This window comes from Pongo abelii, chromosome 2 (genome assembly GCF_028885655.2).
Source record: "Pongo abelii isolate AG06213 chromosome 2, NHGRI_mPonAbe1-v2.0_pri, whole genome shotgun sequence".
NCBI classification, from domain to species: domain Eukaryota; kingdom Metazoa; phylum Chordata; class Mammalia; order Primates; family Hominidae; genus Pongo; species Pongo abelii.
Window position 1 is genome coordinate 11,439,892 of NC_085928.1, and position 18,141 is coordinate 11,458,032.

At 49.2% G+C, this 18,141-nt stretch overlaps 1 protein-coding gene and 1 long non-coding RNA gene across 5 annotated transcripts in view; one reads left to right on the top strand and one right to left on the bottom strand.

Moving 5' to 3' along the window:
• Positions 1 to 4,292, bottom strand: part of CFAP100 (cilia and flagella associated protein 100) — a 41,342-nt gene extending 37,050 nt beyond the window's left edge. Inside the window, exons 1-3 of one of the 4 annotated variants that reach the window (XM_054551333.2) lie at positions 4,155 to 4,254; positions 3,704 to 3,808; positions 3,085 to 3,192 (exon numbers count right to left, since the gene is read on the bottom strand). In XM_054551333.2, coding sequence (XP_054407308.1) covers positions 3,085 to 3,133 — 49 coding nt within the window. In that variant the 5' untranslated portion in view covers positions 3,134 to 3,192; positions 3,704 to 3,808; positions 4,155 to 4,254. Of the gene's footprint in view, positions 1 to 3,084; positions 3,193 to 3,703; positions 4,127 to 4,154 lie in introns of those variants that run through there. The other 3 variants (XM_054551331.2, XM_054551332.2, XM_009238437.4) reach the window with 3 other exon arrangements.
• On the top strand, positions 4,293 to 6,086 carry LOC129058441 (uncharacterized). Its single transcript, XR_008523541.2, has 2 exons — positions 4,293 to 4,464; positions 5,824 to 6,086. It is a non-coding gene; the product is annotated as an uncharacterized LOC129058441 (long non-coding RNA).
• The last annotated feature ends 12,055 nt before the right edge of the window (positions 6,087 to 18,141 follow it).

An 18,141-nucleotide genomic window follows, 5' to 3' on the forward strand; every position in this document is an offset into this window, starting at 1 on the left:
TGAGGGAGGGAGTCCCAGGGAAATCGGGGAGAAGGGCATTCCCTGTGGAGGACACAGCAGTGCCAAGACACTGAGTGGGAGTGAACCAGGCCTGGCCTGGCCAGGGCTGCAGGAATGGATGGAGCCAGTGAAGTTGAGAGCTGTTTGTTGCACTCTCCTAAATGCTCAGAGAGTAAGCACCTCCATCTCATGGCACTCTGTGCCCCAGCCCAGCACAGTGCCTGACACATGGTAGGTGCTCCATGAATATTAGTGAAGTAACTGTGGGTCCCTGAGTGGCCTGATGTGGGCTGCATGTGTGGATGGCCCACTCTGCCCACGAGGCCACCAGGCCAGGCTTCGGATGTCCCAAGATGAAGGTTAGATTACTGAAGACCATGTTTCTCCACACTGCCAAATTAAACTCCTGCCTCCAGCCCTTCGCATCCCTCATAGCCAGAACTGGCAGGGGGAAGGCCTGGCCATCTGTGGTTTAACAACCTCTCTAGACCCCATGCCCTTCCTGAATGCTCCCATTGTGGGGGACGTGGACTTGAGAAGCAGCAGTGAGAGCCTGCAGGGCATCCTGGCCTGACGCGCGCAAGTACATGGCTCCTTCAGCATGGGCAAGCCTCTCCCAACCTGCTCCTCCTGGAGTCTTGTACCTGGAGCCTGGTGTCTTGGGAAATATATTTGGCCGCTCAAGGAACAAACTCTCCACACCCACGGTGAGGCTCAGGCAGGGTTCTGGCCCAGAGGGACCTGCTGCAGTCCCCTCTCCTGGAATTGGCCCCGCACTGGGCTGGGTGCTGAGGTTACAGGGCCAGAGCTCTGGGCACTCCTGCAGCCCTCACCACTGTCCGCCCTGACGGGCAGGCCTGTGGTCCACTCTGGTTTTTCCTGACTCTTCAGCCTGGCCAAGGTTTCCATCAGGTGCCATCCGTCCTGTGTTTCAGGGAAGAGGCCTTGCTCAAGGTCTCAAGGGAGGCTGTGGCCAAACCAGCCCCTCTGCCGAGGCTTAGGGAACAGCGTTCTCATCACAAAAGTCATAAAGCTAGACACTGAGCAGTCTCCCTCTTAAATTCTTCCCGTCATCTGGGCAGAGGCCAATAGTTCTCCCGGGCCACAGGCCCTTCCCAATTGGCCCATGCCGGCCTCCTGCCTCTCCCTTGAACATGCCACACCCACTCCCACCTCAGGGCCTTTGGGCCTGGCTGGCCACCTAGAATGGCCTTTCCCCACTTGGCCTCCAGGCCCCTGCCCTGGGCCCTCTGGTTGAGGTTGGGGTCCTATCTGCACTTGGCTCAGCATCCCCAGATCTCTCACTCCAGGTGGCTCAGTGTCATTTTGGCCCCTACCTTTGTCCCAGCTCCTGCAGCTGACCCCAGGACACAGAGCTCAGCAGTCCTCTTGACTGAAGCCCCTGGCCAGGTCCCCTGCCCACCTTGCCCATGCCAACCTCCCTGACCCACCTAACTCTGAGACCCCCGGCCCTGGGTGCCAATCCTGGCTCTGCCTGTCTGGCCTGGTTTTCTCACAAATGCACAGGCCCTCAATCAATCTCAAGGAATTACCAATGCCACAGGGTCATAGAGTACCCCAACTAGGCACTCCCCCTCATACCAATAAACAAATCAATATAGTTTACACGTCCTTCAGCTGTCTTGTGGTAGCATCATTATCTGCATTGTTTTATGGGCATATTGAGAGTTAATTTGTTATCTATAAACATTTCAAAGCCATCTTTGTTTTTAAACCCTATCCCAGCCCTTCTTCATTTTAAAATTTACTCTGGAGCAAAAAAAGAGAACGAGAGAGCGTGTGCACACATAAGTGTAATGGTGGGGGTCACTGTTTATAGCAGCACACTTTCTGAAACAAGCTAATCACCCATATGAACAGAGAATTGGTTAATAAATTATGATACAGCCATACTGAAAGATTACTATTCTGCTCAAAAGCACAAAAAGTGTAAGGGAATTCTTGATGTATTGATAAGGAACAGTCTCCACAATGTATGGGTTAATTAAAAAAATCAAGGTGCAGACAGGGTTTTCATTGTGTGATCTCCGTGTAAGAAAAGAACAAACCTCATCTACACACATTTGCCTGTGTGTACACTGAGCTGGTAGCCTAGAAGAGACAGGTGACAGTGGCCATCTCTAAGGAGGGGGCACTGTATGCTTTGACAGGGTGGGAGGGGCTTTTCACAATGAGGGGCTTTTAACACACTTTTGCATTTTGAACCACGGAATACGATGCCTGGTCAAAACCAAATTAAATTCCAATAAAAAAGCTGAAGGGCCCCAGGTGGGCCTGGGCAGCCTCCCTCAGCATCGCCCTGTGTGAGATCTTGGCAAATGCATGCAATTCCACTAGGGCAGGCATGTTTCATCCAGGGCCTAGCGCCAGCTGACCGCCTCCTTGGAGCCCAGCCTAGCATTTTTGGTCAGAGGGGTGCTGAGAGAAGCTCACCTTCATGGTGACACCTTCCTCATGGTCTGTTGTGGGTTGAATCGTGTCATCCCAATTCATATGTTGAAGTCTCAACCCCCACTGTCTTAGAATGTGACCTTGTTTGGAAATAAGGTCTTTGCAGCTGTAATTCACTAAGCTGAGGCCATTCTGGAGTGGGGTGGGCCTCCAATCCAATGTGATGGGGTCCCTATGAAACGGGGAAATTTGGACACAGACACACACATGCAGAATTCCACATGGGCAGGAAGGCTGAGATGGGAGTGATGCTTCTACAAGCCAAAGAGCACCAAGCATTGCCTGCAAAGCTCCGGAAACCAGGAGAGAGGCCCGGAATGGGTTCTCGCTCAGAGCCCTTGGAGGGACCTAGCCTTGTGGACAACTTGTTCTCAGACATCCAGCCCCCAGAGCTTGAGAAAACAAATGTCTGTGGCTCCAGCCCCCCAGTTTGTGGTGGTGCTTTGTTACAGCAGCTGCAGGGAACTCATATGCATTGTTTCAAGGGAAGTGGGCAGATCTATGACTCCTGCCTAGTGTTTGGTTTAGAGCCACCTTAACCTATGAGGGAGCTGGACAGGCTCCGAGGCTGCCCCTGACCTCTGAGAGTGCCCACCCTGGCCCAGTACTCACTGTCATTGGTCATGTTCTTGGAGACTATAGTGGACAGTATCTCAGACATCTTGGCTGAGGCCCAAGAGGTTGATGCAAGGCTTCTCCTCTTCTAAAGGAGATCCTCACCTGAGGAATGACACAGTGCTTGAGCCTGGTGGTCCCCAAGCCCAGAGCTTCCTTCCCCCTGGGTGGCTGACAGCCACCAACATTTGCTGAGGGCTCACCTTGTGGGGACACCTGCCTGCTCCCTGCCTCTCCCACCCGAGGGTCTACTCTCACCTCCTGGACCTGGCTCTAGCTGCCTACTTTTTCTGTGCTTAGAACACATCAATCTTGGCCTCAAGCCTTTGCATTTTCGGCCTCCTTGGCCAAAAAATATTCTGCCATACCCAGCTGGGGGTGGTGGGCTTCCCTCTCTTCAATTCCGAGCTCAAATGTCACCTCTTTAGAGAGACCTCTCACCATCCCATCCAAAGTGGTTTCTTCCTCCCCACCCTCGTGTGGCCTTTATTTTCTTCTCTGCAATTCCCACTATCTGATTATCACTTTAAAAATCCATTCGTTGTCTATTTCCCCCTAAAATGTGAGCTCCATGAGAACAGGGGGTCTTTTCTGCTCATCCAAGCTCCTGACATACCCTTGGCACTTCTTAACTTCATCCATTGAATGAATTTTCATTTTTGCAGGGGAGGAAGCAGAGATTCAGCGAGGTGTCCAGAGTCACAGTCAGGAAGGGCTGCCTCTGGAAAGGGCCCCCACTCTAGGCTTGTGCCATTCCTGCCGCATTCCTGCTACAGCCCCCTATTGGGTGAGCCTGGGGTTCGCAGGGTAGCCTCCTAACACCCGCGCTCTGCCAGGCCCCGAGCCACACAGCAAGGTGTACAGGGATGGTAGGACTGATGGGGTGGATGGTAGATGGGTGTGTTTCAAGCAAGTGGCATGCGAGCAGGGAGCCTTGGAAGGCGCCTTGCAAGTCCGCTCCCGGCCACGCGCGCCCCTCGGGCCCTGGTTTCGCACCCCTGCCGCCGCCCCCACGCGCCCTCACGGACCCCGCGCGCCCACTCTCCCCCGACCGCGCGCGCACCCACCGGCCCCGACTGCCCCGGCTCGCTCCGAAGTCTCCGCGCTGCAGTTCTCAGCTCCAGGAGCAGGGCTCTTGGGTTTACGTCTCCAAGGCAACCATTCTTCAGGCTGGCTGTGACGCCACAAAGGCCGCGGAGGCTGGGCGCATGAGGGCTGGGCCTGCGGGCCGCGGGACAGGGAGGGCGCGGGGCCGGGCTGCCGGGTCCGAGCTCTGGGCACGATGTCCTCCCTGACGCCGCCAGGACAGCGCCTGGCCCAGGCCTGGGCCTGGTGAACGCGGGTTTCTTCCTCTGAGGTTCATCACTCCGCGCTTGGGTTGGCTCCCTTCTTTCATTCTGATTGGTTTATTCGCCACCTGCCAAGCACTGAAGAGGGCGTGCAGGATGGCTGCTTTTGGAGCAAAAATAGCCCTGGTTCTTTCCTGAGGAGGGATCGCACTTTCTAGAGGGGCGGTTCTCAAAGTATGGTCTCAGGACTAGCAGCATCAAAAATGCTAGGAACTCATTAGAAAAGCAAGTTTTCAATCCTCGCCCCAGAATCAGAAACTCGGGGTGGAGCCCAGCAATGTGTGTCCTGACAAGTCCACGCGCGACCCCAGTGCTGGCTAGGGTTGCAAAGCCACTGCTCTACGGAGCAAGCGAGATCCATCATAGTGGGACAAGCAAGAAGATGAGGCCATGCAGACCAGGGCAAGTTTTGAGCGTCCAGATCCACCAGCTGCTTGAAGCCAGGGGCACCAGGATGTCTGGTACCCCAACTCAGGGATCCTGTCTCCCCACAAAAAGCAGCAGCAGGAGACCCCTCTGAGTTCTGAACATATTCCTAGATTTTCCCAGTATCTATGGGGATTGAGAGATTGACAAAGGCTGCTTGAAGCTGAAAGCACAGTCAGTGACTCATCTTTTCAGGGACATTTAGGGGCTTCTGGGGGGAATCTGGAGCAGTCTGCAGCCCAGCAATGTAGTCCCAGTGAGGATCCCAGCTGTGCCAGGCTCTGCCTAAGGCCGGTGTAGTGGGTGGGAAGACCACACCCACAACAGGAACTCCATTGGAGCTAGGGGTGGGAGTGAGGAGGAGCTCCCAAGATGGAAGGAGCAGGGATCCCTGAATCTTCGCTGGTAGAATAGTGTCCCAACTTGCAACATCCACAGTGGCCTTTGCACAAGGGAGGAAGAACGTTGTATTGTGTTAAGCCACATATGTGATTTGTGCATGTGCACATGTGTGTACGTGTAGTGTGTGCATGTGTGCACGGGTGTGTTACAGCTGCTATTGTCAAATATGCTGAAAGACAAGTGGTCCCTTTACCCTTAGGAGAGAGGCTCCTTACACTGACATTCAAAGTCCTCCATGACCCAGCCCCAGCCTACTTCTGCAGCCTTATCTCCCTACGAACCATCAAAGCAGAACAAAAAGCTGTGCCTCCGATTTAGGTTTCAGCAAACCACAAGAAGCACTTCATAAACTGGTGACTCAAGTAGAAAAGCGAGTGTTTTTGAAATGGTTTATCTAAATACAAGGTGCTCTAATGAGGCTTTTAGGAAGCTAGAACATAAGTGACCCAAAGAGAACAAAGGTACCCAGGCTCCTGCCCATTCATTGTCGTCAACAGATCAGTTTATGAACTGTCATGAATCTCCCCATGAACCTTACAGAGTGTTTTCTATGTGCCAGGTACTGTTCCACGCACTTGACACCAATCCCCCCATTTCACCTGCATGATCACCCTGCCTTTGCATGAGTTGCCGGTGTGGACAGAGCAGGGACACAGTGAGGCAGCGGATTCCGGCTGTGCTCTTCCCTGGAACACACTGCCTCTCACCAGGAATCATCCTTCCATTTTATGCAGTTATCCCAGACAGTGATGCACGAGCTTTGGGGAAAAAACCCCACAAGTCCAAAGGTGTACTTCATAATAAAGGCAAGTTCTCTAGTCAGTTTGTGTGTTCTGGCCTTTGTTTTTGCTCTTGGTAGCTTACAAGGTTAGAAAGAAAACCACCTAGAAAACATGACATGATTTGGAACTTTTAGTCTTAGCCTAACAGGTCTAACTAGAAATACCATTTGCTGATTAAAAGCTAATTTTTAAAATCAGATGAGTGATTGGTGGAGCGATGGTGGCAGGCTGGCTGTGTGGTGAATCGTTGTGGCCTGTGAGCTGTCCAGCCCAGGCAGTGGGCATGTGGGTGTCTGCTTCAAAATCCTTGCAACATTTCTGTATGTTTGAAGCTTGAAAATGTTCATAATCAAACATTTTGGGAAAAGCTAACAATCTTCTTAAAGGAGAAATTCATATTTCTGATTTTGTATTTTCCTCTTCAAAGAAGATATATCAGTCTGGGCTCTTGGGAATAAACAACAGAAAGCAACTATAGCCAGTTGGGGGAGAAAAGGACATGGGGGTGCCCCTAGACTCCGTAGGACGACAGGGAATCAAGCTGGGAGGTGCTGTAGCCTGGAGCGGAGCCCAAAGCCACGGCGGGCAGGTTCCAGCAGAGACCATGCTGTGATCCAAAGTCTGCTGTGTACTCCTGACTGGCAGGCAGCACCTGGATCGCCTGCCTACACCTCGGGCCTTCTACACAAGGTCTCTGGCTTCTGCCGTGGGAGGAGGGACTCAGAAACCAGGGGTGTCAGGGGTTGTCCTGTACCCAGACAGGGTATTCAGAGGTCTACCAGAATGACAAAGCTTGAGAGAGCAGCTTGTGTTTCTTTCTGGCAGCACCTGGTCTCACTGTTGTTCTGCAGCACAGCAGGCCAGGCTGGATTGGAGAGTCACCTTCAAGGTAAAATGCCTTAGATATCCAGATCTCTCACATGTGGGTTTTCCTTTTGCCGAGAGGCGGTAGGATATGGAGAATGACAGCCATGTTACCGTGCTTCACAGTGAGTCAAGGGCTTTCCACAGGAAGGGCAGTGATATGAGCTCTTTGCTCTACTTACACTGTCGTAGGACCCCTGCATGGGTTGTGACCTGCAGGACTTTGTCTACCACGTTTCAGGGGAAAGCTGCAAAGTCCTTAAAGAGTGTCTGAAGCCCCATCCCCCCTCCCTCTCTGGGCACGTGTCCCCACCCAGTGCCAGGTGCTCTAGCCTGGCATGCTTTTTATATTTTGTGAGCAATCACATTAATCAGATTGCTTTCCTGCCAGCTCAGATGGATGGATAATTTGATTGGAGTCTGGGAAAAAACAGGGATGACTTTTAGTATCCACATCCCAGGCATATCACATTTGACCACAGTGTCAGAGAAACAGTGCTAGTGGAATAAAAAAGAAGGTCTTGGAGCCCAGAGTAAGACTGGGCTCATATGTGGTCACAAGAGACCACATATCCTATGAAGGTGCCTAGATGGAATTGGGGAAACAGGCAAATGGGCAGTGGTGGCTAATGGAGATGGGATTTTGCTCTTTAGGGTGATGAAAGTGTTCTAAAATTAGACTATGGTGAACATTAGATTTACTCTGAATATAGTAAATTGCACTTTAAGTGGGTGAAGTTTAGATATGTAAGTTATATCTCAATAAATATTTTCAAAAGGAGAAGAAGAAAGGGGTCCACATTGCCAAGTGCTCTTGAGTGGCCAAGTGAGAGGGACTGAAGAGTGTTCATTGGATTTGCCAACAAATCAGTTGACCTTGGTGTGAGCAGTTTCGGGATCTCCTGGGGGACTGAGATGGATGGGTGATGGGGAAGAGGAGAAAGTGCCCTGGACAGCACTTTTGAGGGTCCTGGCAGTGGCTCCATCTTGCTCCCTTATGGGTGTGCAGACCCACAGTGGGCCTGGAGAAATGACCCTGGTCTTCCCTGCAGCTCTGGTGGAGGCTGGGTCATTAAAGCCAGACCCCCAGTGCCACAGTTCAGAAGGCAGGACGCTGGGGCATGCAGCATGGCAGGTGAGAAAGCTGCATGGCACTGGCCTGGTTCCCAGGTGTGCTCCTGGGCGTGGTCTCCACAGGTGGGAGTGGGGTGCAGGTCCCAGGTGGTTAGGGGAGTGTGGTCAGCCAGGAAGAGGGATTGAGACTAGACCAGCTTGTGGGCATAGAGGAAATGAAAGAGACATACAGAGAGAGAGAGAGAGAGAGTGTGTAGAGGCAGAAGGCAAGCTGGAGGGACCGTGGTGCTGAGGAGGCTGGGGTGGGATTCAGATACAGGAGGAAGGGTAGGAGGTGTGAGCATCAGGGGTGCTCCCCGGGAGGACGTGATTTAGCCCCAGGAGCCTGGGGAAGGTAGTCTTTACACTAGTTTCAGACATCATTTAGGTTGTATTTTGCTTCAAGAAACAGAAAGCTTCATCAGAAATGACTTACAAAGAAATTTCTCATGAGAAGCCCCTCAGAACACCTCTCCTCACATCTTAGCCAAAAAACTGCATGCCTAAACTAATCGCTGCCAGAGATAGAAGCTGGGGACTCTGAGGGAGGCCCCATCCCGGGGCCATAGGGCGGGTGCCTGGACGGCATCCGTTGTGTTAGGAAAGGGATCGGGGGATCTGAATGGATTCTGGCTTGGTCATAGCACCCACTCCATGACATCCCCACCCAGGTGTTTGCAAGCCCTGAGGCAGGCAGCTCGCTCTGGGTTCCCCAGGAGCGCCGCTCTCCTACGGATGCCTGGGGAAACCGCATATGTGCACATACACCGAAAACTATGTCTGCGAGGCGAGATTATGGCTGATTATTTTTTTCCTATTGCTCGCTCTCATTTTTCTTTACAATGAAGTTGTAGACATGTGTTACTTCTATAATAACAAAACAGTGAAAAGCAGAAGAAATTGCTGAGGGGCACCGTGACCCCCGGGTAATGCCCGAGCTCTGTGGCGCTGTTGACGAGGACTTTCGGGTCTGGCCTCTCTTCCCGTGGCCCCTTGGTGCCCTCTGCCTGGAGCCCACTTGGTTTCCCGGCTTTTCCCTCTGCCGAGCCCCTGCCAAGGGCCTAGCCCCTGTCCTCCTCCCATCTCTTCCGCAGCCAGTCTTTCCGTCTTAGCCCCAGCCTCGCCACCGCTGCGCCCAAGTCTCGGCTGATATGTCCTCTTTGTGCCCCCAGGGGCCATGGTCACTTCACGAGGACCTCTGTTGGTGTCTTCTCTGCTGTCCTGGAGGTCCCAGAGGACAGGAGCTGTGTCCTGTGACCTGCTGACCGCAACGCGTAGCACCTGGAAGGTGTTCATTAGATAGTTTCTCAAATGAGTCAATGGACAGTGGATGGGGAATGGAGTGGACGGTGGACGGGAGGATAAGTTGTTTCCATGAAAGGAGGAAATTCCTGTGGAGGGAGTGGACAAGGCATGCCTGTTTGAGCCACGCGCAGATGAGTGAGTGGGTTGACGAGGCGCGGACTGCGGGGAGCCCGTGGGTGGGCGAGGCGCAGACGGCAGGACGCTGTGGGTGGGTGGACGATGTAAAGGGGGCTGGTGGCCGAGGCTATGCGCAGACTACGCGCTCGGCGGGAAGAGCAGGGCGCTAGGGGGCAGACGGGCGAACCGGCCGCGCGCTGTCCGCATCCGCCACGGCGTGGCGCCCTGCTCCTTCAGCGCGCCGGGCGGCGAATGCCCTTTCTGCCCAGAAGGGACTTACAAAAGAGGAACCTTTTGTCCCAGGCGGCGGTGAAAAGTTCCCGGTGACGCAGGCTTGTAAACAAGTTGAAAACCGGCCCTGGTCAGGCGTCAAGACGACCGCGCAGACAGCGCTGCCGCGACCTGGGCTCGCTCGCCCGCTGCCGGGTCCCCACAGTTCCTAGCTCTCAGGCGGGGCGCGGTACCAAAGGGGCGCCGGAGGGGCCAGAGACCCCTCCACAGGCCCCAGTGTCCCTTCCTTGAGTTGCTACAGGAATCCACAGAGATATGTTGGGCAGGGCCTGCAAGCCTACAGAGCCCCTCTGCCAAAATGCTAACACACTTTTCTTTTTTTTTTTCTTTTTCTTTTTCCTTTCTTTTTTTCTTTTTTCTTTTCTTTTTTTTTTTTTTTTGGCAGTGTTTAGCTCTGTTGCCCAGGTTGGAGTGCAATGGCGCCATCTCGGCTCACTGCAACCTCCGACTCCCAGGTTCAAGCGATTCTCCAGCCTCAGCCTCCTGAGTAGCTGGGGACTACAGGCACCCGCCACCACGTCCGGCTAATTTTTGTATTTTTAGTAGAGACTGGGTTTCACCATGTTGGCCAGGCTGGTCTCGAACTCCTGACCTCAGGTGATCCTCCTGCCTTGGCCTCCCAAAGTGCTGGGATTACAGGCGTGAGCCACCACGCCTGGACCACCCTCACACTTCTGACCCTGCCTGATTTCAAACCTTCAGCCTGATTTTATGCATAATTGAGTTTTGTTTTGTTTTGTTTGAGACAGGGTCTTGCTCTGTGGCCCAGGCTGGAGTGCAGTGGTGTGATCTCGGCTCACTGCAGCCTCAACCTCCGTGACTCAGGCGATCATCCTGCCTCAGCCTCCTAAGTAGCTGGGGCCACAACAGGCATGCCACCACACCTGGCTAATTTTTGTATTTTTTTTTTGTAGAGACAGGGTCTAGCTATGTTGTCCAGGCTGGTCTTGAACTCCTGAGCTCAAGTGATCCTTTCACCTTGGCAAGTCCCAAAGGGCTGGGATTACAGGAGTGACACCTCCCCCTACCCCCCACCCCCACCCCCTGACACCAACCACATCCGACTTCAAATCCAGCCCCACCCTAGCCTTGGCTTCATCAGATCCAAATTTATTCCAAATCCTGATTCAGGCTCACATTTTGAACCCAATCTTCCCCAAACCCTAACCCAAGGTGTCCACCCCAACTCTAATAAGGTCTTTTAGTGCAAAACCCGTTTCTAACAGGATACTAATTAGAGCACGTGGTAAACTTATAGCACCATACTTTCTTTCTTTCTTTTTTTTTTTTTTTTTTTTTGAGACAAAGTCTCTCTGTCACCCAGGCTGGAGTGCACTGGCCCCATCTCGGCTCACTGCTAGCTCCACCTCCCGGGTTCTCCTGCCTCAGCCTCTGAAGTAGCTGGGACTACAGGTGCCTGCCACTATGCCCGGCTAATTTTGTTTTGTATTTTTTTGGTAGAGACGGGGTTTCACCGTGTTAGCCAGGATGGTCTTGATCTCCTGACCTCGTGATCTGCCCGCCTCAGCCTCTGGAAGTGCTGGGATTACAGGCGTGAGCCACCGTGCCTGGCCTATAGCAACAAGCTTTCACCCAACCCCCATGTGAACCAACTGCAAACCCAAACATAAATTGACAGACTCTCCAAAATGCTGTTTGCAAAAATAGACAAGAAATGCATGAATACATTGTGGGTGTAAAAAATCCCAATGATACAACAATAAAGGTGGTAAAAGCTGGACGTTCCCATTTACGAGCCACCACGTCCTCCTCCATGTATGTATTCTTCAACAGCAACTTGCTTGGCTTTTCTTACTGGCAAACCTTCATGGAATGGAATCATTTGCCCTTACTCTCCAGGGACTGGCTGCTTCTGCTCAGCGTTGTGAAATCCATCCACATTGATGCTTGTGCCTGGGGCTGATCCTTCATTATTGCTGCATAGGAGGATTGCATTGTACCAATACAGCAAAATTTATTTGTTCCTTTTACTGTTGATGATATTGGCTTGTGTCCAGTTTTTTCCTTTTTAAAAACAATGCTTCTAAAACCAATTATGAACGTGTCTCCTGATGCACAGAAAGAAGGATTTTTCTTGAGCACACAATCTTGAGTGGACCTGCGGGGTCATCAGAGGTACATGTGTTCAGTGTTACTAGATAATGCCACACTGTCTTCCAAACTGGTTGTACCTATTACACTCCACCAGCGGGGACTTTTATCTACTTCCTTGCCAACACTCTATTGCCAAGCCTTTTAATTTTTGCCAGTCTTTTAGGAGAGTCCTATCTCATTGTGGCTTTAATTTGCATGTCCCTGTTGACAATAAGAACAAACATCTTCCCACCTGCTTATTGGCTTTCAGCTTTCCTCTTTTGTGAAGTGTCTCTTGAAGTCTTGTGCACTTCCTATTGGGTTATTTGTCTTTGCCCTGCTAATTTGCAAGAGTGCTTTATGTCCTGCGGATACTTGTCCTTCGTCAGATACATATCTTCATTTTCCAAAAACCTTACCGATTTGCCTTTTGTAGTTTGGTCTTTAATTCACTTGGAAATTACTTTTGTGCATAGTGTGAGACAGAAGCTTAATTTCACTTTTTCTCCATTTCGATAAGCAATTGCCTATCATATATAAAAAAGTCTATCCTGGGGCCAGGCGCTGCGGTTCACACCTGTAATCCCAGCACTTTGGGAGGCTGAGGTGGGCAGATCACTTGAAGCCAGGAGTTTGCGATCAGCCTGGCCAACATGGTGAAACCTGGCTCTACAAAAAATTCAGAAATTAGCCAGGCGTGGCAGCACATGCCTGTAATCCCAGCTACTCAGGAGGCTGAGGCACGAAGATCGCTTGAATCCAAAAGGCAGAGGTTGCAGTAAGCCAAGATTGCACCACTGCACTCCAGGCTGGGTAACAGAGTGAGATTCCATCTCAAAGAAAAAAGAAAAAATGTATCTTTGCCCTCTGGTATGCACTTTTATTGGTGCCATATATTAAGCATCTATGGATACATAGGCCTGTGTCTGGGTCCTATTTTATTTGATTGTCATCTTTTCCATTCTGTATATTATTATCACTAATCCTCACAACCCTGTGGATATCATTTTCTTTTTCTTTTTCTTTTTCTTTTCTTTTTTTTTTTTCGTGAGGGGGACAGAGTTTTGCTCTTGTTGCCCAGGCTGAAGTGCAATGGTGCAATCTTGGCTCACTGCAACCTCTGCCTCTCAGGTTCAAGGGATTCTCCTGCCTCAACCTCCAGAGTAGCTGGGATTACAGGCGCCTGCCACCACACCTGGTTGATTCTTGTATTTTTAGTAGAGACAGGGTTTCACCATGTTGGCCAGACTGATCTCAAACTCCTGACCTCAGGTGATCCACCCGCCTTGGCCTCTCAAAGTGCTGAGATTACAGGCGTGAACCACCGCACCCGGCCAAATGTCATTTTCTAACGAACAAACACACAGATAATTCCATCAGTGCCATAAATGTGTATGTTTTCCTGCAGATATCCTGCCTGCATCTGCCCTCCCTCCTGCTCTCATCTTGACTGATCAATTTTTTTGGCTTCTTGTATAATTGCCATCATAGGACCTCCCTTCCCCTCCTTGTATTAGATTCATGCAAGGAAGTGTCTTTTGCTTCCTTGAGTTACTTTTATATTTTAGTGGATCATTCTTTGCGTAACTTTCTGAAAGAGAATTGCAGGAGGTAAACTTTAGAGAAGCAGCATGTCTAGAAGTTCTCCTGCTTGGCAGATTAGCTGGGCACAGGATTCTAGTTTGGAATAAGTTTGTCCCTGGGATGTTGAAGGTATTTTAGAGCCGTTTGTGACAGATAGTGTTTTCCACAAATAGCCAAAGCAGTATGTCCAGTCCTGCATGCTCTTTCAGAAACTTGTTATTCTCCATGAGGACACAGAGACTGTTTCCCATGCCCTTGATCTGGGTAGGTCTTTGGAACTGCCTTGACACATAGAAGGTGGCAGAAGTGAGGCTGCATTACTTTTTTTTTTTTTTTTATACTGAAGTTCTAGGGTACATGTGCACAACGTGCAGGTTTGATACATAGGCATGCACGTGCCATGTTGGTTTGCTGCACCCATTAACTCATCATTTACATTAGGTATTTCTCCTAATGCTATCCCTCCCCCAGCCCCCCACACCCTGACAGGCCCTGGTGTGTGATGTTCCCCGCCCTGTGTCCAAGTGATCTCATTGTTCAATTCCCACCTATAAGTGAGAACATGCGGTGTTTGGTTTAATGTCCTTGTGATAGTTTGCTGAGAATGATGGTTTCCAGCTTCATCCATGTCCCTGCAAAGGACATGAACTCATCCTTTTTCATGGCTGCATAGTATTCCATGGTGTATATGTGCCACGTTTTCTTAATCCAGTCTATCATTGATGGACATTTGGGTTGGCTCCAAGTCTTTGCTATTGTGAATAGTACCACAATAAACATATGTGTGCATGTGTCTTTATAGTAGCATGATTTATAATCTTTTGGGTGTATACCCAGTAATGGGATTGCTGGGTCAAATGGTAATTCTAGTTCTAGATCCTTGAGGAATCGCCACACTGTCTTCCACAATGGTTGAACTATTTTACACTGCCACCAACAGTGTAAAAGCATTCCTATTTCTCCACATCCTCTCCAGCATCTGTTGTTTCCTGACTTTTTAATGGTTGCCATTCTAACTGGCATGAGATGCTATCTCATTGTGGTTTTGATTTGCATTTCTCTGATGGCCAGTGATGATGAGCATTTTTTCATGTGTCTGTTGGCCGCATAGATGTCTTCTTTTGAGAAGTGTCTGTTTATATCCTTTGTCCACTTTTTGACGGGGTTGTTTGTTTTTTTCTTGTAAATTTGTTTGAGTTCTTTGTAGGTTCTGGATATTAGTCCTTTGTCAGATCAGTAGATTGCAAAAATTTTCTCCCATTCTGTAGGTTGCCTGTTCATGCTGATGGTAGTTTCTTTTGCTGTGCAGAAGCTGTTTAGTTTGATTAGATCCTATTTGTCTATTTTGGCTTTTGTTGCCATTGCTTTTGGTGTTTTAGTCATGAAGTCCTTGCCCATGCCTATGTCCTGAATGGTATTGCCTATGTTTTCTTCTAGGGTTTTTATGGTTTTAAATCTAACATTTAAGTCTGTAATCCATTTTGAATTAATTTTTGTATAAGGTGTAAGGAAGGGATCCAGTTTCAGCTTTCTATGTATGGCTAGCCAGTTTTCCCAGCACCATTTATTAAATAGGGAATCCTTTCCCCATTTCTTGTTTTTGTCAGGTTTGTCAAAGACCAGATGGTTGTAGATGTGTGGTGTTATTTCTGAGGCCTCTGTTCTGTTCCATTGGTCTATATATCTGTTTTGGTACCAGTACCATGCTGTTTTGGTTACTGTAGCCTTGTAGTATAGTTTGAAGTCTGGTAGCGTGATGCCTCCAGCTTTGTTCTTTTTGCTTAGGATTGCCTTAGCGATGTGGGCTCTTTTTTTGGTTCCATATGAACTTTAAAGTAGTTTTTTCCAATTCTGTGAAGAAAGTCATTGGTAGCTTGATGGGGACAGCATTGAATCTATAAATTACTTTGGGCAGTATGGCCATTTTCATGATATTGATTCTTCCTATCCATGAGCATGGAATATTCTTCCATTTGTTTGTGTCCTCTTTTATTTTGTTGAGCAGTGGTTTGTAGTTATCCTTGAAGAGGTCTTTCACATCCCTTGTAAGTTGGATTCCTAGGTATTTTATTTTCTTTGTAACAATTATGAATGAGAGTTCACTCATAATTTGGCTGTCTGTGTGTCTGTTAATGCTGTAGAAGAATGCTTGTGATTTTCGCACATCGATTTTGAATCCTGAGACTTGCTGAAGTTGCTTATCAGCTTAAGGAGATTTGGGGTGAGACGATGGGGTTTTCTAAATATACAATCATGTCATCTGCAAACAGGGACAATTTGACTTCCTCATTTCCTAATTGAATACCCTTTATTTCTTTCTCTTGCCTGATTGCCCTGGCCAGAACTTCCAACACTATGTTGAATAGGAGTGGCGAGAGAGGGCATCCTTGTCTTGTGCCAGTTTTCAAAGGGAATGCTTCCAGTTTTTGCCCATTCAGTATGATACTGACTGTGGGTTTGTCATAAATAGCTCTTATTATTTTGAGATACGTTCCATCAATACCTAGTTTATTGAGAATTTTTAGCATGAAGGGCTGTTGAATTTTGTCAAAGGCCTTTTCTGCATCTATTGAGATGATCATGTGGTTTTTGTTGTTGGTTCTGTTTATGTTATAGATTATGTTTATTGATTTGCATATGTTGAGCCAGCCTTGCATCCCAGGGATGAAGCCGACTTGATTGTGGTGGATAAGCTTTTTGATGTGCTGCTGGATTCAGTTTGCCAGTATTTTATTGAGGATTTTTGGATCGATGTTCATGAGGGATATTGGTCTAAAATTCTCTTTTTGTGTGTGTGTCTCTGCCAGCCTTTGGTATCAGGATGATGCTGGCCTCATAAAATGAGTTAGAGAGGATTCCCTCTTTTTCTATTGGTTGGGATAGTTTCAGAAGGAATGATACCAGCTCCTCTTTCTACCTCAGTAGAAGTTGGCTGTGAATCCCTCTGGTCCTGGACTTTTTTTGGTTGGTAGGCTATTAATTATTGCCTCAATTTCAGAGAGGCTGCATGACTTTCAAGGCTAGACCATAAAAGGTGATATGGCTTCCTCCTGGTGTTCTCTTGGGAATCTTGACCTTGGAAACCAGCCTCCATGTAGTGAGGAAGCCCTGGCCACATGGAGGGGCCACATGTGGTGTCCTGGCTAAAAATCCCAGCTAAGGTCTCAGCCCACAGTCAGCATCGATTCCCAGACAAGTGAATGAGCAATCTCTTAGGTAATGTCAGCCCCCAGATTTTGAATCGTCTCGGCTGATGCTGAGCAAAGCAGAAATCTACTATCCCCTCCCAGCGCCATGCAAGTGGAAGATTTGTGAGCAAAATAAACATTGTCATTGTTTTAGCTACTAAGTTCTGGCATCTTTGTTATGCAGCCAATGTGACTGGGACTCCCCTCTCTATGCCAGCTACTGGCTAACTAGACCCTGGGGAAATGGGGTGGTGAGCAGGCCATTGCCTGCATCTAAGGAGATCAGAATGGATTCAGTGCAACCTAAGTACACTTGTGAAGGCCAGGTGCAGCGGCTCACACCGGTAGTCCCAGCACATGGGAGGATTGCTTGAGTCCAGGAGTTTGAGGCTGCAGTGAGCTATGATCACACCACTCTACTCCAGCCTGGGCAACAGAGTGAGACCCTGTCTCAAGCAATAAATAGAAAAATACACTTTCAAGACAAAGTAACAAATGTCAGAAGCCGTGTTTGTTTATTTTTGTTTTAATTTTAAATTAAATTTTGCAGAATTTTACAAAGCCCTTGCCTCTATGATGAGTGCAGCCCTCTGGAAGAATGCTTTGAAGACAAAGCAAGGCAGAGCACATGGTCCCCTATGTCTCTTGCCTGTGTCACTATATTCTTTAAAAGAAAATGACCCTAGTCCTTGCCTTTTTTCTCACATAACATCTGATGAGCTTAGTGATTATGCCTCTGTTATCTATAACCAGATATACTCTTGCACCCAAACTCTGATGGGACTGGATATACTGCACCCCCACCACCTGGATATAAGTCATGCACAGAATCACTGTGCAGAAATGGCCTGATAGAGCCTTTCAAAAGGGCTGCTCCCAGCTACAGGCCTTGGTCTATAGTCCTCAGTAAGGCTTCTACATAAAACTGACTTTAATTCTCTAAAAGCTTGACTTTTTTTTTAGTAGATACACTTAAAAATAATATAAAAGAGTGAGTGATTCCATGTCCCCCAGTGCCTTAATGTTTGTTCCAGTTTCCATCCGGACACTTTGGATAGCCTTGAGCTCACTGGTGTGCTTTCCCGAAAGGTAGAGGGAGGGATGGTGATGGTTTCAACCAGGCTCACCCGGCCCATGAGGAGGAATTGATTAGTGATATGGGGTGACAAGAACTTGGAGAACACTGCCCAGCAACGCTTTTGCCTGTGCTGACCCTCAGAGCTGAGCTCTGGGGCCTGTCCTATGCACGCCTCTCCTCTGCTGGCGCCAAGCCCAGCCACCCAAGAGGCTGTGAGCACAGATGGCTCTTTCCTCATCAGCCCAGAAGAGAGTGAGAACTTGGGAACGCTTGTGGAGCTGAGCTAGAGAGCCACGTTCCTAAGACTTGAGGTGGCAAAGTTCAGATCCGATAAGGGATTGCCGGACCCTGGATACATCCAGCTTAGTGACCTCAGAAACACAGTTGCCCTGTGCAGTCCTTGTCACCTCTGAGGAAGCCAGAGAGGTCTGTCCCTTGGAGAAGAGTGCAGCTGCTGTGAA